The 24,167-nt window shown below is 55.2% G+C and overlaps 1 protein-coding gene across 14 annotated transcripts in view; it reads right to left on the bottom strand.

Annotated features, from left to right (window-relative positions):
• ARHGEF10L (Rho guanine nucleotide exchange factor 10 like) overlaps positions 1-24,167 on the bottom strand; it is a 156,103-nt gene that overhangs the window by 11,299 nt on the left and 120,637 nt on the right. For 8 of the 14 annotated variants that reach the window (XM_059134833.1, XM_059134830.1, XM_059134836.1 and 5 more), the window contains 4 exons: positions 22,897-23,117; positions 22,336-22,490; positions 18,616-18,801; positions 17,945-18,093 (listed from right to left, as the gene is read on the bottom strand). In XM_059134833.1, coding sequence (XP_058990816.1) covers positions 17,945-18,093; positions 18,616-18,801; positions 22,336-22,490; positions 22,897-23,117 — 711 coding nt within the window. The remainder of the gene's footprint in view (positions 1-17,944; positions 18,094-18,615; positions 18,802-22,335; positions 22,491-22,896; positions 23,118-24,167) is intronic. The other 6 variants (XM_059134838.1, XM_059134839.1, XM_059134840.1 and 3 more) reach the window with 1 other exon arrangement.

Below are 24,167 nucleotides of genomic sequence, written 5' to 3'. Positions count from 1 at the left end.
TAACTGAAAAGGATCCACACCAAGACATGTTGTAATTAAGATGGTAAAAGTTAAGGATAAAGAGAGACTCCAAAAAGGAACAAGAGAAAAACCTGTTATGTACAAGGGAAACCCCACAAGGCTATTAGCAGATTTCTCAGCAGAAACTTTCCAGGCCCAAAAGAAGAGGCATGACTCATTTAAAGTGCTGAAAGGAAAATCTTCCAACCAAGATTATCACTTAGACCTGAAGGAGAGATTAAGAGCTTTTCAGATAAGCAAAAGTTAAAGGAGTTCATCACCACTAAACCAGTCCTGCCAGAAATGTTAAAGGGACGCTCCTTTTAGCTTAAAAGAAATGGCACTAATTACAAGTACAAAACATACAAAAGTAAAAATCTCACTGGAAAAGGTAAATATATGGCAAAGATAGTGAATCAATCACTTACAAAGCAACTGTAAAGATGAAAAGACATGACTGGTAAAATTACTAAAATCACAATAATTAGTTCAGGGAAGCACAGAATCAAAAAATGTAAAATGTGTCATCAAAAATATAAAACATCAGGGGTGAGAAATAAAAGTTAAAGCTTTAAAATGTGTTTAAAGTTTAAAGACTGCTGTTGTCATAGGAGATTTTATGTGAACCTCAAGGTTCACATAGGGAAAACTTATAGCAAATACACAAAAGAAAATGAGAAAGGAATCTAAACCTAATAGGAGAAAGCCATCAAACCACAAGGGAAGAGAGCAAGAGAAGAAAAGAACAGAGAGCAACTGCAAAAAAAGCCAGAATGCAATTAACAAAATGGCAAGAAGTATACACTCATCGATAATTACTTTAAATGTAAATGGACTAAGGGCTTTAGTCAAAAGCCATACAGTGGCTGGCTGAATGGATAAACACCAAGACCCATCTATACACTGCCTACGAAAACCTGATGTCGAAGTAAGGACACCCACAGGCTGAAAGCAAAGGGATAGAAAAGGATATTCCATGTAAATGGAAATAAAAAAAGCTGGGGTAGCGATATTTACACAAGATAGACCTGCGGACAAAGACTGTAATGGAAGGCAAACAGGAGAACAACACAATGATGAAGAGGTCAATCCAGAAAATGTAACTTTTCCTAATACATATGCATCCAACAGGGAGTACCAAAATATGTAAAACAAATTTTAACACACCTAGAGGGAGAAATTGACAGCAATGCAATACTAGTAGAAGACTTTAATACCCCACTTTCATCAATGGATAGATCATCCAGACAACACAGAATAAGGAAACATCGGCCTTAAATGACACATTAGACCAGATGGACTCAATGGATATTTACAGAACATTCCACCCAAAAGCAGCAGCAAACACATTCTTCTCAAGGGCACATGGAACATTCTCCAGGATAGATCACAGGTGGGGCACAAAAGAAGTCTCCACAAATTCAAGAAAACCAACATGTTATCAAGCACCTTTTCCAACCACAATGGTATAAAACCACAAATTAATCACAAGAAGAAAATGAGAAAAACCGCAAAAATAGGAAGATTAAAAAACATGCTACCAGAAAACCAATGGGTTGAAAAAGGAACCAAAGAAAAAATACAAATACCTAGAGACAAATGAAAACAAAAATACAGCACATCAAAATCGGAGGGAGAGGGGAGCGTAGAGGCGGTTCTAAGACAGAAGTCTGTGGCATTGCAGGCCGACCTCAAGAAACAGGAAAAAATCTCAAATAAACAATATGACTTTACTCCTAAAGGAACCGGGGGGAGGGGGGAGAAACAGACCTCAAAATTAGTAGAAAGAAAATATTCGACTGGAACAGAAAAAAGTGAAATGGGGACTAAAAAGACAGTATGTAAGATTAATGAGGCCAGGAGCTGGTTCTTTGGAAAAAATAAACCAAACTGACAAACCTTAGCCAGACTAATCAAGGAAAAAAGAGAGAGGACTCATATAACTAAAATCAGAAATGAGAGGGGTGATGTGGGGCTCAAACCACAGAAACACAAGGGATCGTCAGGGACTTAATGATGTGCTGACACCCTGAACAACCTGGAGAAAATGGGTTTCCTAGCCTAGAAAAGAAAAAAAATGGATAAATTCCTAGAAACATATAAACTTCCAAGATTGGATCCTAAAGAAATAGAAAATCTGAACAGAATGATTACTGGAGCAAGGAGATTTTAACAGCAATCAGAAGCCTCCCAGCAAACAAAAGGCCAGAACAAGGTAGCCTTGCTGGTGAACTCTACCAACATTCAGGGAAGATTTTAATACCTACCTTTCTCAAACTCCTCCCAAAAATTGAAGGGAGGGGAAGTTTTCCAACATATTTTATAAAGCCTGTATCACCCCCTATGCCCAAACCAGCCCTGATACCAATTACTGGCCAGGAACACAGATGTAAAAATCCTCAATCAAATGTCAGCAAACTGAACACAACAATATATTAAAAGGGTCATATGCCATGACCAAGGGGGATTTACTCCAGGGATACTAGGATGTTCGACATCTGCCAATCAATTAATGGGATAAAGCACATTAACAAAATGAAAGACAAAAATCATACGATCATCTCAATAGATGCAGAAAAAGCATTTGACAAAATTCAATATACGTTTGTGATGTTGAAAACCTCTCAAAACAAAGTGGATATAGAAGAAACGTACCTCAACATAATAAAGGATGTATGACAATCCTGCAGTGAACACCACCCTCAAACGTGAGAAGCTAATAACTTTTCCTGTAATAAAAGAAACAAGACAGGGATGCCCACTCTCACCACTTTTATTCAACACAGTACTAGAAGCCCTAGTCACAACAATTAGGCAACAAAAGAAATAAAAGACATCCAAATCAGAAAGGAAGAAGTAAAACTGCCACTATTTGCAGAGAATATGATACTCTAAATAGAAAACCTTAAAGAATACACCAGAAAACCACTACACCTAATAAATGAATTCAGTAAAGTTGCAAGATACAAAATCAATATACAGAACATTCACGGCATTTCTGTGCACTAATAACGATTCATCAGAGAGAGAAAATAAGAAAACGATCCCATTGACAATTGTATCAAAAAGAATAAAACACCTAGGAATAAATTTAGCCAAGAAAGTGAAAGACTTGTACACTGAAAACTATGAGGCATTAATTAAAGAAATTAAAGAAGGCATCAATAGATGGAAAGATATTCTATGCTCATGCATTGGAAGAATATTATATAAAAATGTCCATCTGGAGCACCTGGGTGGCACAGTTGGTTAAGCATCTGCCTTCAGCTCAAGTCAAGATCCCAGAGTTCTGGGATCGAGCCCTGTGTTGGGCTCCCTCCTCAGCATGGAGCCTCCTTCCTCTCCTCCCTACTCATGCTCTCACTCGCTGTCTTGCTATCTCTGTCTCTCTCTCTCAAAATACACAAATAAATAAAAATATTAATATTTTTTTAAAAAGTCCCTTCTACCCAAAGCAATCTACAAATTTAATGCAATCCCTATCAAAGTGCAAATGCACTTTGCAGGACTACAACAAATAATTCTAAAATTTGTACAGAACCACAAAAGATCCCAAATAGTCAAAACAATCTTGAAACAGTAAAACAATGCTGGAGGTATCATGCTCCCCGATTTCAACCTACACTACAAAGCTATAATCAAGACCGTACAGTGTTGGTACAAAAGGAAACTACGCAGGTCAACAGAACAGAACTGAGAGCCCAGAAAGAAACCTACACCCATACGGACAATGTATCTATGCCAACAGAGCTGAGGATACACAAAGGAGAAAGGACTGTCTCTTCAATAAATGGGGTTCTGGGAAAACTAGACAACCACATGCAAAAGAAAGAAACGGGACCCATACTTTGTATCAGACACAAAAATGAACTCAAAATGTTTGAAAGACTTGAATGTAAGACCTGAAACTGTAAAATTCCCAGAAGAAAACAGGTAGACTCCCTAGCATGGGTCTTAGTGGCATCTCTGTGGATCTCACTCCAAAGGAAAGGGAAACAAAAGTAAAAATAAACAAGGGGGCTAACAAGTTTCTGCGCAGCAAGGGAACCCATCATCAAAACAAAAAGGCAACCTGCTGAACAGGAGAGGGGTTAGTATTCAAAATATATAAAGAACACATACAACTCAACAAGAACAACAACAACAAAAATCCCAACAACCCAGTATCCAAAATATATAAAGAACACATACAACTCAACAAGAACAACAACAACAAAAATCCCAACAACCCAATTTTTAAAATGGGCAGAGGATCTTAATAGACATATTTCCAGAGAAGACCTCCAGATGGCCAACAGACACCTGAGTAGACATTCAACATCACCAGTTAGTCTGGGAAATATAAATCAAAACCACAGTGAGCTTTCATCTCACACCTATTAGAATGGCTATCATCAAAAACACAAGAAATAAGCAGTGTTGGCAAGGATGTGGAGACAAGGGGACTCTCGTGCACCATTGTTGGGAATGCACACGGGTATGGCCGCTGTGGAAACCAGCATGGAGGTTCCTCAAAAAACTAAGAACAGAACTACACTATGACCCAGCCATTCCACTTGTGGGTGTTTATTCAAAGAATGTAACAGCTAATTCAGATACGCACACCCCTATGCTCACTGAAGTATTGTTTACGATAGCCGTGATACAATACAACCTACGTGTCCATCGGTTGCTGGACGGATAAGAAGACATGGTGTATTGAGACCACAGAAGACTACTCAGTCATAAGAACAATGGCATAAGCACTCTGCAACACCGATGGACCTATAAGGAAATACACTAAGCGAACTAAGTCAGAGAAAGACAAATATCGCAGTAGTTCACTCCTATGTGGAATCTAAAAAACCGAAACAAGCAAATGAACAAAATAAAACAGAAACAAACTCACAGATGCAGAGAACAGACAAGCACCTACCAGAGGGGAAGGAGTTTGAGGGTGTGAGCAGAAAGAGTCAGAGCTCAGCTGGATGCTGCTGGATAATAAACAGGCTTGGTGGCGCAGATGTCAAATTGCACCGCAAAGTTACAGAATTAAAATAATTATGGGATGTCAGGCACTGGTCAGGTGGAGGGCCTCTCACTTGGACTCTGGGCTTGACTTTTTTATTTTTTTTTATTTATTTTTTTTTTTTAAAGATTTTATTTATTTATTTGACAGAGAGAAATCACAAGTAGGCAGAGAGGCAGGCAGAGAGAGAGAGAGGGAAGCAGGCTCCCTGCTGAGCAAAGAGCCCGATGCGGGACTCGATCCCAGGACCCTGAGATCATGACCTGAGCCGAAGGCAGCGGCTTAACCCACTGAGCCACCCAGGCGCCCTGGGCTTGACTTTTTTAAAAAAACCAAAAGGAGAAAGAGCGAGCAGAGCAGATTGGAGTCAGGAACAGAGCAGGTGTGTTCTGTCCCAGGGAGCAGGGCTGGGGTGGGGGAGTGGGAAGACCCTGCAGGAACGGGCACAGTGGGTGCGAGAAACAGAAAGGTGTCAGGGTGGGGCCCGGGGACAGACTTAGGAGGAGAGGTGGGCAGGGCCGGAGCACCCCAGGCCGCTGCTGTCCACGGTGAAGGCTGACCAGCACTTAAGTGCGTCAGGGGCTAGGTTTGTAAGTGACATGGGCCAGTTTACCTCTGAAGGACAGTCCCTCTGACTGTGGTGTGGCAGGGCCTGGAGGTGTGGGCATTGTGCCGGCTTAGGGAGTGAGGCTGGCCCTGACTCCCCTTGGCTCAGATCACCAAGAAGTTTCCCAGAGGGAAGGAAGCTGGCTGGTGGGGGTGGGGGTCTCCATGGGGAACCAGGCCCGTGGTCACTGACTGTGACGCAGCCAACACAATGGCTTTTCCCAGCCGGTCCCTGGTGACTGAGCTCTGCATGTGGCCCGGCAGGGGGCGAGGGGGTACAGGCTGATAGAGACAGGAACCTCAGGGGCCCAGCAACACCCTCTCCTCCCCAAGTGCCAGGCTGCTCCTGGGAGGCAGGGTTCTGTGGCACAGCTCACCCCCCACCGGGAGGGACCCTGAGGCAGGAGTTGCAGCTCCCTCTCGCCCGGAAGTTCACCAAGGGCAGGGGTATGTTGTCTCCATCAAAGTGGGGGCTCCCCAGGGGCGAGGAGGGGGGTCTCGTATGAGGTATGGCACATTCCGAGGACGAGGAGCTACTCGCTCCCTCAGACTGGGGACTCACACATGGCGTGGCGGGGGCGGCTCCCCTTTCCTCAGCACCCCACCCCCACCCCAGGGAAGTCCCAGCCCTGGAGGCTCCGCCTGTGAGTCTCTGGGATTTAGAGGGAGGCCAGGCCCCTCCCAGCCTCCACAAGCTGGGCCCAGTCCACCCGGTGCAAGGGGAGACGAGCAACCTCCATCTGCTGGGCCTTCGCCCCCAAGCCTGCTGACCGCAGCCCGGGTCCTGCTGGCTTTGTTCTCCTTAGTCCTTCCAGGAAACCCTGCGGGGAGTGGGGAGCAGGGTGGGGTGCAGATTATCTCCCCAAACCAGCCGGCACTCAAGACCACATTCCCGCAGGCCCAGACCCAGGCAGAGCCCCAGGTCCCAACAGGATGCCTCCCAGCCTCGCCGGGAAAGGCCAGCAGGGGAGCCACCAAGCCCCGTCACAGGTGAGCCACTGAGGCTGGACCTGACTTCCCACAGGGCCCACCATCAATGAGCAGATGGACAAACGGGGGGACAGCAGGTGGAAGGGGGATTTGTCACAACAGACTTTTGTGTCTGCATGACATTTGTCTGCAGACTTTCCTCCAACACGGCATACACACACATGCACACACTTGCACACATGCACACCAACAGGAAGGCGTGTCCGAGCTCGCCCCGTGCGACACGATGCCCGCCCCCCCTCCAAGGGGAGGCTCAGAAGCACCTCTGGCCTCCGACAAGGCCAGACCACACTGGAACCCAGAGGCCTCGAGCCACGGAAAGCAAAACCAGAGTCTGCCGCCGCTCCGGCCTGCGTGCTGCTGTCAGAATCCAGTTAAAAGCAAAGTCAGCAGTGGAAACCCAGCCTCATTTCTCCAGGGGTGTAACAAGTCTTCCCCCAGGTCCGGAGGGCTTTACACAAGGCCTGTGCAAACCTGCCAAGTGGTCCACGGGTGGGGGAAAGGGCGCGATGCGTGTGCAACAGCACGGCCGCTCCAGCCCCTCCCTCCTCCATGATCTCCCAGCTCCCCAGGACCCCTCCCCTCGCCAGGAGCTCATTCTTGGTGCCAGGTCCTGGGAGTCCTGGTTGGGGCCTCCTGGGGGACACAGGGCAGAGTAGGCAGCCTGCGGGCAGCATGGATCCCGCTACTTCCGGGGGAGGGAGGCAGGCAGCAGGGATGCCCAGACCTTGCTGCCCACAGGGCTCAGGGCTGGTTTCCCATTCCTCTCCACTGGACCCTATGGACACAATTCCACAATGTACAGAAGTTATGCAGGACAGCCCTGCTACCCTTCCCGACTTAGGAGTGAAGAGTAATAACATCTGCCACCAACTTCTAAATGGTGTAGCCAGCAAAGGGAGAATGCGTATCATATGGGGGATTACAGCAGAATGCTAACAGTCGGTTAATTAGGTAGAGGATCTTGGTGTGTTTATTGTACTACTCTTTCAACTTTACTGTGACTTGAAATTTCTTTAAATAAAAAGTTGGGGGGAGAGACAAAAAATTTTTTTTTAATTTAAAAATTAAAATTTTTTTTAAAAGCTGGCAGCCAGAGGGAAGGGCCTGGGTCTGACGCCCAGCTCCTGGCTCACTCTGGCCCCGTAACTGGCTCTCCTCGCTCACTTGTCAATGGGGCCAGGAGGAGAACCTGCCCTCTGGGGTCCCGGGAGGCTCCGTGGGCAGGGCTGGCCACCACCAGGGCTCTGTGCACGCCATCTGCGGTGAGGAGCTGGTCAGGGAGCTGGGAAGAGACCGGGGATCCAGCGCCAGCCCACCTGTCCCCCTCGCCCAGCTGCAGGCGCGTGCACCGAGGCTTTCAGGTGAGTGACGCTGCTCCTAATCGTGCTGACACAGCCCAGCCTCCATCGTACAGTATTTATGTGCCTCCAAGTGACGCTTCGGTGCTCGGTTTCTGTCAATTCCCAGGGTGAGCCGCTCAGCACTCAAAGTCATTAGAGCTAAGAGGAGGCCAAGGAGCCGGGAAGCAGTGCGGGGGCGCTCAGGGCCGGCTGGGGGCTGACGGAGAAATAGCAGAAGGCTGGCACGGCTCCGGCCTGCTGGGTACCTACTGGGTGCCCGGCCCTCCCCACGCCACAGCATTTCCTCCTGCCTGAGACCTTTACGAGAGAAAAGGGGCCAAACCCTGAGCCCAGGTGGCACCGCAGGGCAGGGGCAGAGCTGGGCGTGGGCCTGACCCCCAGACTCCAAGCTTGGGACACTCCCCCCCCAGGCATCTCCTACCGGTGCCGCAACAGAGCGGGGTGGGCATGCAGGGGCTCTCCGTGCAGCTCCCTGCTCGGTTACCCGTGTGGGCTGCCTGGCCTAGAGATCGCCCACAGAGCCCCTGCCTGCCCCTTGGCCAGCCCCACCTCCGGGCCATGCCCCAGACGCCTGGGACCTGCCTTCCTCATCGAACTGGCAGGCTTCAAGAGAGATTCGAGGGGGCACCTGTGTGGCTCAGTGGGTTAAGCCTCTGCCTTCAGCTCAGGTCATGATCCCAGGGTCCTGGGATTGAGCCCCACATCTGGCTCTCTGCTCTGCAGGGAGCCTGCTTCCCTTCCTGTCTCTGCCTGCCTCTCTGCCTACTTGTGATTATCTGTCTGTCAAATAAATAAATAAAATCTTTAAAAAAAAAAAAAACGAGAGAGATCGGCGGTGCGGGCTCACTCCGCCAGCCAGGGGACAGGCGGGGGTGAAAACACGGGGATGCCCCTCCAAGCGGCTGCTCTGGGCAGGTGGGCAGGCGCAGTCTATGGTTTAAGGCAATCGGCACAACTCCCTTCCCTTCTTTATCTATCTTACTCTTATCAACATTTCGCAGCTGAGGAAACAAACAGAGGCTGAATGACACTCACAAAGTCACTGTGCAGGAAATGGGGGGGGGAGCGGGGAGCGCCAGGATTCCAGCTGGTGACCAGCCAGTTTGCGGGGGGAGGACGGTGGTAGCACCAGGAGCCGGACACCCCATCCTGAGCAAGCCGGGACGGACGGTCACCCTGGTGGGACGCCAGAGCCCACACCCAGTCTTCGAGTCACACACAGAGACACCTTTATGTGGGCTCCGTCCCAGGCCTTCTGCACCCTGCCTTTGAAGTCCAACCTGGTCACGACCCAGGGATCATGTGCCAGAAGCAGTGGGGTCCTTCCGGGGCACTTCGGGGGTGGGGGGGGGGGCTTCAGATGTGACATCCACATCCACCTCTCACCAGCACTTCAGTCAGGGTCCCTGGGGCTCAGCTGACTCAGCTCTAAAGTGGAGGGGGGAAGGTTACAAGAGACCTGACCTGGTGCCGGCCTCTTCCAGCTCAGGGCCACATGGGTACTGAAAAGGGACAGACAGATGGACGGCCCTGCCTGCTCCAAGAAGGACAATCTGTTCCAAACTTTTAACAACCCATTTTGGAACTAAGTGTGAAATATTTGGCACCTTTGGTACATTCTTCTGGAAAGAGGGTCTACAGCTTTTGCCAACATCTCCAAAGAGCCTGAAAACCACCTTACCCCCCCAAAAGTTAAAAATCCCCACATGACACCTGCTTGTCACTAAGCACATATGACCTCTTCCCACTATTCTGGACTCCCCTTGGCCACAGCAGCAGAAGTGAGCAGGCTCGGCCAAGGTCACTGTGCTGCCCTCCTGCTGAGGGTGTGAGGGGCTCCAGGAAGGCTCACGTCTCAGCTCCAGGTGCAGATCTGCACCCAAGACTGCTGGGTAGGGGAAGGGGAAGCACGGGGATCAGGGAATGATTCCAGGCTTGACCCAGGACTCCAGAGCCCGACGGGATGCTGTCAGCAGGATTCTAGCTACAGCCAAGGACTAAATGGGGTGAATATAATCGACCCATTTTCCCTCTCACTTGTACACACGTGCAGGTGCACACACACGTTCACACACACAAGCTGTCCTCTCCCCCAGCCTCTGCTCATACCCATTCTCACTGAACCTGCTCCAGGAAGCCTGGTTCCCACCCGGCCACACTGTCACTCCTCTCCAGGGCTTCTGGGCTCAGTGGAAGGCATGTCTGCCCCCACAGCAGAGCACCAGCGCAGGGGACATCCACTCTGGGTCAGGACTTGGGCTGGCCACTGTCTCACCCCACTGCCCTCTCTCCCCAGGTATCCAGGGGAGCCGACAGCTGGCCCTTTACCTCTGGCCATCTGAGCCTGACACGGCGGACCCCGGGCTTTGGGATCGAGCACTGGAGTGAGGAGCTGGAGATCCTGGTCCCACCACCGGGTGCCCCACGTGATTCTGACCAAGTCTTTCCCTGTAAAACAGCTGTGACACGTTGTGCTTCACATGCACCCAGCTGCTTAGCCGGGGGGAGGGGAGGCCAGTTCTATAATTATCCCCATTTTACAGGTGGGGAAATGGAGGCACACGGTGGTGGAGTCGGGGGCCGAAGCCAGCCAGCCCAGCTCCCGAGCCCATACTGACCACCATGCAAGCCCACTCAGACACGGCAGCAGGACTGCCCCCTTACAGCTTCCAGCCGGGCAGACCCTCCCCATGCCCGGCTGCCTGGCGTGAGAGGACTGTCATGTAATGGTCTGAGTGCGGCAGACGCTGGTCTAAGCCCCTCCCTGTGTGATCTCACTCAATCTGTCCTGGGCTCAGGCTCCCAGCCTCCCCTGTAGGAAGGCTCAGCCCAGGGCCTGGCGTTCAGGGGTCCATCCATGACCTTGTGTATCTTTGCCAGCTTCTAGGGGGCTGGGCAGCTGCTCCGAAGGTGTCCATCCCCCCCTCCCGCTGTAGCAGGGTTCAGAAGGGAGAGTGGCCACAGAGGAGTGGGGGGGGGGACATAGGAGAGCTACGTGGATGGAAGGACAGACTGACAGCCAGAGATGCTCGTGGGGGGAGGGGGGCAGGGGCTCCGAGGCCGAGGACTGCCACCTGTCGCTGTCGCCTGCCCCTCCCTCACCTCCTGTCCCCCATCTGGTCCCTCCACAACATCCTCCTCCATCTGGCTTCTCCCCACCACTTCCCTAGGCTTCTCCGCGGCTTCACAGAACCTGCTCCCTGAGCCGACAGCTTCAAACCACTTGTTTTTTACACCACAAAATCCTTTACCAACCTAAGTCTTTCAGGACAGGGGGAGACCAAATATGGGATACAGGAAAGCTCTGAGCTCATCCCGGTGCAGAGACAGGGGGCCTGGAGCCCTGCCCCTTAGGCAGCCCCAGCCCCCCCAGGGCCTCCATCGACATACCTCCTCCCCTAGACCCCTGGAGCAGAGCAGGCCCTGAGCCATGCCTGGCTCCTCGACACCCCCCAGGAGGGGACCCCATGGATCCCCCAACCCCCCCCATCCTTCACAAGCTTCCTGAAAGAAAGGTCTTCTGCAAGTCTAACCTCAACTCTTCCTGCTGCTGGAAAACACTCCTTGTCTGAACCTCCTGGAAAGTCTCCGCAACCTTTAGACAATCAATGTCTCAAGTTTCACCTGCCAACTTTTCATTTTTAAGACATAATAGGATGACAGCAGCAGTGACACACACACTTACAAAAAATTAAGACAAAACTGTGGGACAGGAATGACTCCCCGCAGTGACAGGAGCCCTGCCCCGCTCGCCCAGGTGGCCCACATGCTGGGGCTCGGGCACCCCGAGGACTGGGTGAATCTTTCCGCCCTCACGCCAATTTGCATACCATTACCCAAGAAGCCTTGCGCCTAGATTTCGCTTTTGCAAATTCCCACCAGTTTCGTGTCATAAATAAGATAGAAGACAGAAAACTAATACAGCCCAGCGATGCATTATTCATGCCACGTCACACTGTTATGATAGATTTACAACAGCTAATACATGCAAACTAAGTTTGGGCACTAAACGTGAAAATTAAGGGTGGGGAAGGCGGCTCTATCTGGGGGCCGGCAGGGGGACTTCTGGGGGCTGCTGGTGTTCAGGAATCCAGGGAAGTTTCTTTTCGGGCATGCCTGATGACAGTCCGCATCAGTGCCGGTATCGGAGGCCAGCGGCGGGGTGCAGAGGGTGTGGCGGGAGCAGAGCAAGGTGGGATTAGTGACAGCAGCACTCCGGGAAGCAGGAAGCGTCCTTCCTGGGCTCTGCTCTGAGCTCTGAAGCAGATTAACAGCACACGCCCTGCCCAGATCTCCCCTCCCGCCCACCTCTGCCAGAGCCCACTCCCCCGAGGGAAACTGCCCATCACAGCCCTGCGCTGAGCAGCCCCCGCTGGTCTCAGCACCTGGTGTGCGCTGGGAGCCCACCAGGCGTGGTCCTGCCCGACACAGCCTCGGTGTAGTTAATCCGGTAACTGTCCCCAAAATGTCAACGTGCCGCTGTGGCCAGGGCTGTGAAGGAGCTCAGCGCTGCAGTGGCGGGTCATGGGGTGGGGGTGGGTGGGGGCGGTGTGACCCAGCACGTGTGGAGGAGGGGAGGTGGTCCACACAGACCTGTCCGCCAGCCAAGGGGAGCTGGGGTCTCATGAGACAGAGGTTGCCCCGATAAACCCTCGCCACAGTCCTGCGGGACGGGGGCCACCCCGTGCACAGATACTGACACGACCTGCCCTGTGTTCTGGCACTTTTCAGGCGACCTGTCCCCAATAAGCTTATTCTTTAATTAAGATGCGACAATCATCCCACAGCTGGCTTCCCCTCCAGCAATCGGTTCAAATGAACTCCGTAGGACTGGATTAGACTTTGAAGGTGCCGAACCAGATAATGAACACGAGGATGCGGTGTTGACACAGGCCCTGGCGAGCTACATTATTATTTAACAGGTCTCGCGGCTGCTCCACTGGGACCCAGGAGCCGAACAAGCCGTTGGTGGGCAAGCGTCAAACCCGGAGACACACTGTGGGCGCTGGCTCCGCAGGGGGCAGGTTCGGCAAGGTCAGGGGTGGCTGCAGGGGTCCAAGTGGACCTAAATAGAGACAGCTGGTGGGGGCAGCGGTGCAGGCAGAGGCCTGTCCCCAGGGAACCCTCCAAACATCGTCTGTGCTCTGTGGGGCTGACCCTGACCCAGCTCCTGGGGCCTTCTCTGCTCTGAGCATCCTCCTGCCTCCTGTCCTCCTGTGCTCCCCACAGCCACACACCTGGCCAGTCCCGCTCAGGGCTCCTGACCCCCAGGAACCTCTCCTGCTCCTGTCCCTCCTCTGGCTGGATCTGACAGCCCTCGTGCCTCCCCTGGGTTCCCACTGGGCGTGGGCTTGCCCCCCGGCAGTCTCCTCACCCTGGGCTAACCCTGAGCCTCCCGGGTCTGCTCCTCACACTGGACTCTGAGCTCCCAAGGAGCTGAGACCAGGTCATACTCGTGTCCATCCCTCCAGCACCCCCACACAGAGGGCCTGGGGATCAGGACACCCATCTGTCCATCCACCGTGACTACTGACTTTGAGCACCACGATGTTAAACCAGACGCGGGGGAAAAGAAAATGAACAGGCCGAAACTCTTGGCCGGGAGCCGCGTTGGTGGGAAAGGCACGTGCGTCAGCAAATCAGAGTTCTGAGGAGTTACATGTGGTAGGAAAGAAACTGCAGGGGACAAATGCGGCCTGAAGGACGCAGCCTTCTGCCTGCCCAGGCAGCCAACTGAGATCGAGAGCAGACTCAGGAGTCAGACGGCCATGTTCAGCTCCCAGTTCTGCCTCCTTCTAGCTGTGTGACCTGGGGCAAGCCACTTAACCTCTCTGTACCTCTGTTTCCTCATCCATAGTGTGGGAATAATAATAATGCTCGTCTCATAGGGTGATTTGAAGATGAAACAAGTTAATACCTGTAAAGTACTTAAAACCCATCCCCGATCCGTATATGCTGGTTAGTATGATTTTCCCGGGAGTGATAAAAATCAGGGAAAGCTCCTTGGAGTTAACACAATCCCTGGATTAACTCCCTAGGTCTCCACATTTGGGCCAGGGCCCCGCTAGGCCCGCCTTCAGCCACGGGCACACTCCCGGGCCTCTTGGCCCGGAGCACGGAGCAGTTAGCTCTTAGCATGTCAAATCCCCACGGAGGCTTTTCTCTGGCCTGGGGAGAAGGAACCACGTCACCGCGGATAAGCAAAGCCCTTCCTCTGAAGTAAAACCTTCTGCAAAGATGTGCGCTGAGCCCTAGGACGGCAGCCGGCTCTCCGGCCTGCTCCTCCAGGGCCGGCCAGCCTCGAGCCAGGCCCCACGGATGGCATCATTAGGCAGCAGCCAGACGGGGCTGTTTCCAGAACCCCAGCGCGAAGGTGGGCAGGCTTCCTCTCTTCTAAGCAGTGGCGGGCGTGCAGCCTCATTAAATATGCATGGCAATCACCTCGTTACCCTGCCGAACGCGGTATGTACTGAGGGTGAGCTGCCCACACCGTGCAGCACACAAACTTTTCAATTTCCCCAGCTGCAGACGGGGCGCGTGCTCCCTCCGACCCGCCACCCCTTCCTCCGTCCTGCCTCCCTGCACCCAATGCCCTCCCGATGTCCTCTGCGGCGTGCAAAGCAGGTAGAAGGCCATATTGATCCCCTTCTTGAGAGCAGCTGGTCCAGAACTAATCTTAAATCATCGCAGCCTCGAGCTAGAGCCTGGTGGCTGCTCAGCCCCAGGGACGGTGGGGCCAGAGCTGAGCTTCGGGGCCGGGCAGGACTGCACTGCGGCGGGTGAGCGGCAGGAGCAGGGGAGGGAGAGCCAAGCCCCAGCCCCGTCCCCGTCCTGCCCTTCATCCGTCCGTTTCACGCTCCCAGGACAGCTGTCAGCAAAGCCAGGATGGTAGACCCGCCACACGGACGCACGCCCCACACCCACCAGCAACACCGACTCAAAGGGAGTTTGAATCTGCAAGTAAGCCCTGTATACGGGAAGAAGGAAGGATGTAAGGCCAAGTAATTACAGTGACAACCAGCGATCCCTGAGCACGATCCCCGAGCACTTGCCGCATGCCGGGTCCTGTGGGAACCAGCCCTTCTGCACCTAAGTGCTCTCATTCAACCCTCAGCAGGGTCCTACCAGCATCGCATTCTCTAGATGGTGCCACTGAGGCCCAGGAGGGCTCAGTGCCTTGTCCAAGGGTTCAGAGCTTGGCAGGACACAGCCAGGGCCATCTGAAGCAGCCAGCAGCCAACCACACCTCCAAGGGAGTGGGGTGTCCAGGGAACCCAAGAAGGGCACGGCCAGGACAGAGATGGGGGCCATGGCCCTGGGGGATGCCTCCCAATCCAACCCCTCCAGAAAGTCGCAGGGCCCTGGGGTGGGGAGCACAGGGGACCCAGCTCGCACCAGGGCTTAGGTCCTGTGGCTCACAACTCCCCAGCGACCATGAGCCGCTGGCTCCCATGTGGTTCCTGGGTCCTCTGGACCCTTCCTTACACAAGTCTCCTTTAGAGAGACCTCGTGGTTCACGGCTGCCTCCCAGAGTCCCCAGCTGCCTCCTCCCTCTCCCTCCGTTGCCCCCGCTGGCAGCACTGAGAGCGTCCTTGGGCCAGCAGGGCCCTCGGAGGGCCTCGGACCTGCTCGGCCCGTTTCCATCTTATCCTCCGTCTGCTCTTGACGTCTTCCTGTCTCTGGGCTCACTCTTCCCACAGACAATAGAGTTTGTGTCTCTCCACCAGACTGGAGGCCCTCAAGGGCAGGCGTGTCTCCCCCTTCAGATGGGAGGCCCTCCGGGGCAGGCCTGGGTCTCCCCCGTCAGTCTGGAGGCTGCCATGTGCAGGACTGGGGCCCCTCCCCCTTCCCCAGCTGCCCTCAGCTGGACCCCGGTGCTCACCGCAGCTCTCCTCCGCAAGAACTGGAAGTCGCACAGGGTACTACTAGCAGGAGAAAGCCAGGAAGACACCCGGGCCTGATGTAAGGACAAAGCAGGGACAGTGGGGGAGGAGCCGCAGGGGGTTGGCCAAGGAATCGGACGGGCCTCGTCCTCCCTCCTGCCAAGTGGCTTGAGACCCAGGAGCCTCAGCGACCCCAAAGACCCTGGGGGACCCTCCCTGCTCTCCTTCCTCTCAGCAGGTGGACGAGGGGAGAGGCCCTTGGGGGCCGGTGTGGGGGGAGGGGTAGCAGGCAAGCCCCCCAAAGCAAACCAGGGGCTGGGAAGGGGGTCTGTGGCTACAGCTGCTCAGGGCCCCCCCCCCCCCAACTCTGGCTTCCCCTCAGGAAAAAGAAGACCAGCAACATTCTTCCTCTTAAGGCCTCCCTGGCCCTCCCCAGAAGCCCCCCGCCCACCAGCCCGGCCCAACAGCACCAGTGAAGTCACTGGTCCTCGACAGCATTTGGGGAGGCTGCTGCCTAAGGGATGATGACAGCGCAAAGCCTAAACCCTCCAGTTCTGCCCAGAGCACTGGCTCCCCCTGCACCCCTCCCCGCCCGGCTCACGGGCCAGCCGGTAATCCCTCCTCCTCTGTGCCCTGCACCGGGAGGGGCCTCTCATCCTCTCATCAAATATGTCCCAGCGCCAGCCCTGACCAGGACAGTGGCACCCAAACATTACTTCAGGGCATGAGAGGACCCCCAGGAAGCGACACGGAGCCCCCTTTCACCAACAGGAAACCGGGGTTCACAAATGGTTTCCTAACAAGTCACCAGGTGGTGAGCGGCCATGCTGGGTCTCAGAGCCAGGTGCCTACAGCTCCAGGACTGCCCCTCGGGTTCCAACAAACATGGGAAAGTGAGCACCACGATCTGGAGACTCAAGACAGGGTCCCAGGGCTCACCCACAGCTCCCTAGGCCTCAGTGTCCCCACCTGATCCAGCCCTCAACCTTCGATCCTACCGTGGCAGGATTCCCATGGTGTTCTCGCCTGGCTGTCATGTAGCCAGCTCACAGCCCATCTACAGAGACGGGCCGGCGGGCAAACGGCCATCGTGACCTCACAGCAGCTCACCCGGGGGCCTGTCTGCTCCAAACCCGAGCCTATAACCAGACCTCTACTCTGGGCCCAATTACCAAGGCGCCACGCCATGCTGACAATCCAAACAAATCAAATGAATGCAAACATCACCAAAATACCACGGCGGGGGTGCGGGGATGTGGGGGGAGGGCACCCACGCCCTCGTCCATGCCTGAGGCCCAGGGTGGGCCCTGCAGTGTGGGGAAGCAGGGCAGGCAATGCTGTGGGTCAGTTACAGGCACGGGCCCAGGGTGAGCGGGGCGGGAGCCGTGGGACCAGGCCCTGTCCGGATGGCCAAGGCACAGGTGGCACTCAGCTCACAGCAGGGCAAGGAGGACCCAGCTGCATCCCCCTCCACACTGATCAAAGAGCCCAGGGTGCCTGGCTGGCTCAGTCGGTTAAGCATCCCACTCCTGATTTTGGCCTGGGTTGTAATCACGTGATCTCAGGGTCGTGAGATGGAGCCCCGCGTCAGGCTCCGTGCTCAGCGCCGAGTCTGCTTGAAGATTTCCCTCACCCTCTGCCTGCTCTCATTCCCTCTCCCTCCCTCTTTCTCTCTCTCTCAAGTAAGTAAATAAATCCTAGAAAAGGAAATTAAAGAGCCCAGCCTCCAGGATGGCTGCATCCACCAGCCTCCCCTTGGCACATCCGGGTCCCGGGTACGGTGTGAGGCTGGGCTCCCAGTCCCTGCCCCACAGGCAGCAAGAGACCCAGGCCAGGGGCCGGATCACAGCTCAGCCCAGTGGTCGGACTCTTCCCCTCCAGGCAGCCCTAGGGATGCATGCTGGGGCGGATGGCAGGGCCCAGCAGCGACATGGGACCCACTGTGCTTCTCAACAAACTCAGATCCCTGAGACGCAGCTGGGCCTGAGCACGACGCCAGGGAGGGCACGAGATGCCAGGGAGGACAGCCGCGAGGATGTGCCCAGCACATGGCCTGGAGGCCTGCGGCCTTGAGCCACAGGTGAGGCCAGTACCTGAGTCTGCAAGTTAGTGGCATCCACCACGGTGACCCGAGGCCCACAGCTGGCCCACACAGCGTCCTCCAGGCTCAGCAGGGTGCGGATGGGTCCTGTCCCCACAGTCAGGCACACAGGAGGGCTCTCCAGGTCCCAGGGGACACCTCCTGCAGGGAGAGGAAAGCAGCAGGTCAGGAGGGGGTCGAGGGGCAGGCAGGGGAGGGAATGGCACACAGGGGCCCAGGGCTCCTCAACCCTTGGGAACTGTCAGGAACCCTCAGCAGGGGGCCCAGCAGCCCCACAACACCCTGTCACCCTTCTCTACGGCCCCCTCCCTCCTCCAAAGGGACGGGGCTGTTCCTATCTGCCTCCATCATGCCCCCAGGGCTGCACCCCCCAATGCACTCTCCTTCCTCCTCTATGCCTCTCTCTTCCACGTGGATTCCCCCTCCCCGCCCCCTGCCATCCTGTTCCTTCGTTCATCCCACACACTAAGTGAGCACCAACCCAGGCCAGGCCGGGTGTGGGCACGGGGCGGACAGGAAGGAGTCTGACACAGACCCTGCCCTCCAAGAAAACCCTTTTGGCCGGAGAGACCACGGGGCTGGTCAGCAGTCCCCACCCAAGCTGCCAAGCACAGATGAGCAGGCGAGCACAGGGGCCGCGAGGAGTGCTGAGACAGGCAGTACCCTCTGTCGGGGTGGAGGTGGGGGCAATCCGGAGAGGCTTCCCAGAAGACGCGGCATCCGCGTGGCCCGGCCAAGGAGGCAGCTCAGCATGGTGGGAAGTGCCCTGAGCTGGCCTGGGTTCTCCTAGAAACTCAACTGGGACTTGGAGCATGCGTCTCCCTGCTCTGAAGGCCTCAGTCTCCCCATCTGTAAAATGGGAAGAAACCACCCAGACTGTCTCTGAGGATTTTTACTAGATGTTTCTGGCTGACTCTTGCCAACTCAGAAATCTTGCCACCTCTGGGGCACTCTGTCCCCTTTGCCAAGATCTCTAATGCCCTTCCTCTGCCAGAGAGGCTGCCACCTCCAGGGGCAGAAAAAGAAGTCTCAGAGGCCTAGTCTACTGCCCCCGAAAACAGAGCACACCAAGAGACCTGGCCTGGCTCGGAACAAAATTCTCTCCTCCCCACCCCCAGGAGGCTCAGTCCACCCAAGAATGTGCCAAGAATGTTCCCTGGCACGTGAGCAGTGCCCACAGAGGCTGCTGTTTCTCCGAGGTCACACCCAATGCCACACCGAGCCCCAGCGGCTGCCCTGTCCTGCCCGTGTGCCGGGTAAGGGACCGGGGGCCCATACTCCGGACACAGGCAGCCGCGGCTGGGGCCGGAGAGGAGGACCGAGCCTGGGGCTGGTTTCTCAGCGCCCAGCAATCCCACATGCCGCCCCCAGCCCCTGGAAGGACTCCGAAGGAACCCTAGCACAGACTGTCCCCGTGGGCCAGGTGCCGGGGGCACAGAGGGGAACAGAGTGGCGAAAGCCACTGCTGGGGGGGGGGGAGGGGAGGGGTGGTCTTGGGAGGAGCCCTGGGAAGAGAGACCACACCTCCTACCACTCCCCTGCCCTGGGCTTTCCCTCTCCGTCTGCCCAAGGTTCTCCCCTTGCCCTTCCGTCCTACTTAAAACGGGCCGACTCCCCGCTCAGCTAGGAGCCTGGGCATAGGGTCTTCCCGGCCCGTGAACATGAGCACCTGGGAAGCAGACTGGGCCGGAATCCTGGCTGCGGCCCCCAAACATCTGCCAGACCCTGGGCCGGTGGCTTCACCTCTCAGAGCCTCACCTGTCCGAGGGGCATGACTGTGCCTGCCCGCGGCCGGGGCTGTGGGGCCGGGGGCCGCGTGGGGAATGCTGAACACAGGGTCGGCCCATGGCAAGGGCCACCAGCGGCTGTCGCTGGCGCCGCTGAATGCTGGCACGCGCCAAACACTCTTTCCGTGAATTATTTCCCTAACTCCCGGCAAGTCTACGTGGAAGATTCTATTCTTATCCCTGTGTTACGCTGAGAAAACAGACGCAGAGTTTGAGCAACCAGCCCCGGTGACAGGGCCAGAAAGTATCCAGCGCCCGTGAGTTCCTGTTTGGTGTCATTGGCCACAGCACAGTGGTCTGCGCGGGCAGGTGCGGAGGCCACCTGACGGATGTGACAACGGACTCCTGGAGAACAAAGCTGCAGAGCCACCCAAGGGGTGACAGGCCGAGCAGGATGTGAACCGTGCTGACTGGCCCCAGCCTCCTTCCCAACCCCTGCTGCCCTCTCAGCTTCCCAGAGTTCCTGAAGGGCCCTGGAGCCAGGGCGGTAAGTGACCACAAGGTGGCCAGGCCTCCACTGGGGGGACACTGACCCCCCCCAACCCCGATACCAGAACCACAAAACACAAGGCTTTGGCGCCTCCCAGTGGCCAGAGGTAAGTACTCCATGTGCTTGGCCAGAACCAGAGTCACTCTGGCAGGAGGCAGGCGGAGGGTGACCTCTCCCAGTGAGGAAGCAGCTGGGGATGCTGCGACCACACCCGAAAACAGGGAGGTGGGGGCTCTGCCCTGGGGGCACAGAAGTTTTGACCACCAGAGCCCTGGTACTGTCTCCCTATACTTCTCCGGCACAGAGAATGGTCATGGCGGCGGGGGGAAGGGGCTAGGGTCTGACACCCCTGAGGGTCACATGCTGGTGACTGCTCCTCCCCCTGCTGGCATCTCAGACATCCCCCAGGAAGTCCTGACTCCAGGACAGAATGATAAACTGGTAAAATTTAATAACAGTGATATTTTTATATCAAAAAGGACAAGGGACAGATGTCCCCCATTAGAGGACACAGCTCCAATAGGCGTCCCTTGCTGGGCCTTGCTTTCCCCCAGTTTTCCCCAATACATTCATGTTATTTAAACTCAGTTGGTGGGGGCAACAGGGTGGCTCACTCAGTCTGCCCGCCCACGGCTCAGGTCACCATCCCAGGATCCTGGGATCCAGCCCTGTGTCAGGCTTCCTGCTCAGTGGGGAGCCTGCTTCTCCCTCTGCCTGCGGCTGCTCTCCCTGCTAATGCTCGAGTGCTCTCCCCCTCTACAAATAAATAAATGAAATTTTAAAAATACATAAATAAACTCAGTGGGTGACATTTTGTTATGGTGGCCGCAGCCATCGGAGACACCGTCTCACCCCCGCACCCCTGTGCCCAAAGCAACAAGTCAGGAACCGAGGGGCAAAGGGCGCACGGCAGCCCAAAGTGGGGACCAGGAGGCCAGAGCAGAAGGCGGGCTCACAGGATTCAGGGGGGCCAGGGAAGGGGGGGTCCCTTTGAAACCCACATCCAAACCTCCAAAACCTGGAGCCCGTATTCACACTGACACACATGCAGTGTCTGTCGATGAGAGGGATTTTTTTCCCTCCCTCTTCCCCCTTTAATTAAAAACTATAAATGCCTTATCAAAAGCTAATTAAAAATACCAACACAGTGCCAAGTGGCAAAAAAATAGCTCAGTACAAATATCCGTTTATAACCCTGCAACAGGCAGTGATGACGCAGCAATTAGAGGCTTGAAGGAGGGGGGTAGGGAGAGGGGACGGGGGTAGGGAGAGAAGGGGGAGAGAGGAAGAGGAGGAGGGGAGAGGGGAGGGGGAGGGAAGGGGAGAAAGGAGGAGGGAGGGGAGGAGAGGCAGGGGAGGGAGAGGAGGGACATGGTGCCTGTGGGCTGGGGAGCTTCAGACTCCTCAGCCCTCTCTGGGCACAATGGGGGCGTCTGCCCTCCCCCCAGCACATATCTTGGAACCATAGGAGCTGAGCTGGCGGACGGGACAGGGACTGCGGCCCTCTTCATGCTTTTCACAGGCCGTGTCCCCGCCCAGGGTCGCAGCTGGAGGCTATTCTCGAAGGCGGTGGTGAGAACTCAGAGAACACGCACACATTAAGCTCTGAATGTTCCCGGGACTCAGCAGCTGAACACCGAACACTGAACACCGCCAGCCTTGCCTTCCAGACATCACCCTTGGACCCATCCCGTGGCCGGTGGCTCAGTAACATCACAGGTGCAAATGCTTAACGTCAGTAAGCACTCACTCTGCCAGGCCCAAGGCTGTGCCTTCGCCGAGTTGTTGAACCCACTGGGACCCGTGAGCCGTGGTACTGACTCCATGCCCATTTTACAGATGAGAAGACCCAGGCGCAAAGCAATTTGCTAACCACTGGAGACAGCCACCTCCTGCCAACAGGGCAAAGGGGGGAGCTGCCTGCATGGCAGTGAGCACCCCGTTCGCTCAGAGACCCCAGTGGGGATCAGGGATCTCCAAGTACCCCCAGATTCCCTGATTTGTTTCCGAGCTGCCTCCTCAGCCTGCCTCCCACCACCATGCTGGTACAGGACGAGGCTCCTAGTCAGTGCCCAGGGCTGCCCCCACCACCCCCAGTCTCCTCACCGCTGGTCCGAGGGTAGGCGGCGAGGGTCCCATCCTGCAGACCTGCAAACAGGTGGAAGGGGCTGTGGCACAGGCAGAGCACAGGCTGCAGACTGGGGCTCCTGCAGGTCGCCAGGCACTGGGTACCCGTGTCCACACTGCCGTAAACCAGGATGCTGTAGGAGGGGGGCAGGGGGGGCGTTGTAGGAGACCTGAGTGACTCATGGAGACCCCGCCCCCACTGCCCTGCAGGCCCTCTGGAGAGGCCTCCCTCCCCTCCCAAGAGGCTGCTCTTCTGCCTTCAGGAGGCTGGGCTTTCCCAGAGTCTTACGGATGGCGCCCTCCCCACCCCTGCCCTAGGGAGGAGCCGGTGGGTGGCTGGAGAGGGGGCAGACAGAGGTGCTAAGAGGACTGTCCTCGGGACCACACAGACCCAAGTGGGAACCCAGACACGCCGTCTTCTAGCTGACCCCCCAGGCTGCTGCCCCTCAGTTTCTCCCCCAGAATGGAGCAATGATGCTGGCCTCACGGCCACAGAAAGAAATGAAGCAGTGACGTGCTCCTCTGCCCCAGGCCCCTCACCTGCCATCCTGGAGCCCGAGACAGATGGTCGGATGCACTGTGGTCGAGGGGTCAGGGGCCATGCGGCTCTCGTCTCCACTCTCCCCTTCTTCTGGCTCGGGAATGTACTCCATGCAGAGCACAGGGGCCGCCAGCGGGAAGGACTTGACCGTGCGGGGCGAGGGCCGGTTCAAGGAGAAGATCTCAACCTGGCCCCCTGCACCTTCCTGCCCGCCCCCGACCTGCAGTGGAGACCCAGACGGGCCATCAGGCACAGCCACCAGGGCAGGGACAGAGCTCGGAGCCTGCCTTCCCAGTGACCTGTCGCAAATTTCTAACATACTGAGGTTAGGCATCGGGAAGAGTGTCCCCTCTCCTGCCCCCACACATCGCGCTGTCCCTGAAGGTCACTCTTCCCCAGCTGCCATGGCAACAGATTAGATTCAGGACCCAAAGGAACTCAGGCAAGGAGCCAGGGTAGACCAGATACCCGTCAGCTCTCTATTTCTCCAACTTTAGAGTGAATTTCAACCAACAAATAGTGAACATACGTCTGCCCCTTTACAATGTCCTCCTCTGTCTGGTTTACCATTCCACCGCTACGCTTAGCCAGTGGCAAGCACTTAATATACACTCGCTGAACAGATGAGCAGACGGATAAATGGATGGATGGAAGGAAGGGGGAGAAGAGTGGGTAGATGCATGGACAGATGGACGGATGAGGAGATGAAAGTGAACGGATGGATGGATGGGTGATTCTATGGGCAAGTGAATGGATGAATGGATGATTATACAGGTGGATGGACAGATGGATGGATGGATGGACAGGCCAATGGATGATTATTATGGATTAGTGGATGGACAGATGGGTAGTAGATGATTATATGGATGGATGGATGGACGGATGGATGGGTGGGTGGACAGATGGATGATTATAATGGATAAGTGGATGGACTGACGGATGGATGATAATATGGACGGATGGACAGATGGATGGATGGATGGACGGATGGACCGATGGATGATTATTATGGATAAGTGGATGGACAGATGGGTAGTAGATGATTATATGGATGGATGGATGGATGAATGGGTGGACGGATGGATGGACGGATGGATGGATGGATGATTATATGGATAATTGATGGATAGATGGATCAATCAATCATCTGATTGATCGATGGATGGATATACCACATGCTAGATACTGGGGAAACAATGAGGAACAAATCTCCCTCGGAGAGAATATTTGGGATGGACTCTAAAGCGTGAGCCAGAATTTTCCTCCCTGA

The sequence above is a fragment of the Mustela lutreola genome, chromosome 10, assembly GCF_030435805.1.
Source record: "Mustela lutreola isolate mMusLut2 chromosome 10, mMusLut2.pri, whole genome shotgun sequence".
Lineage (NCBI taxonomy): Eukaryota > Metazoa > Chordata > Mammalia > Carnivora > Mustelidae > Mustela > Mustela lutreola.
Note: the sequence above shows the minus strand (reverse complement) of the source record. Positions and strands in the feature narration are given on the sequence as shown.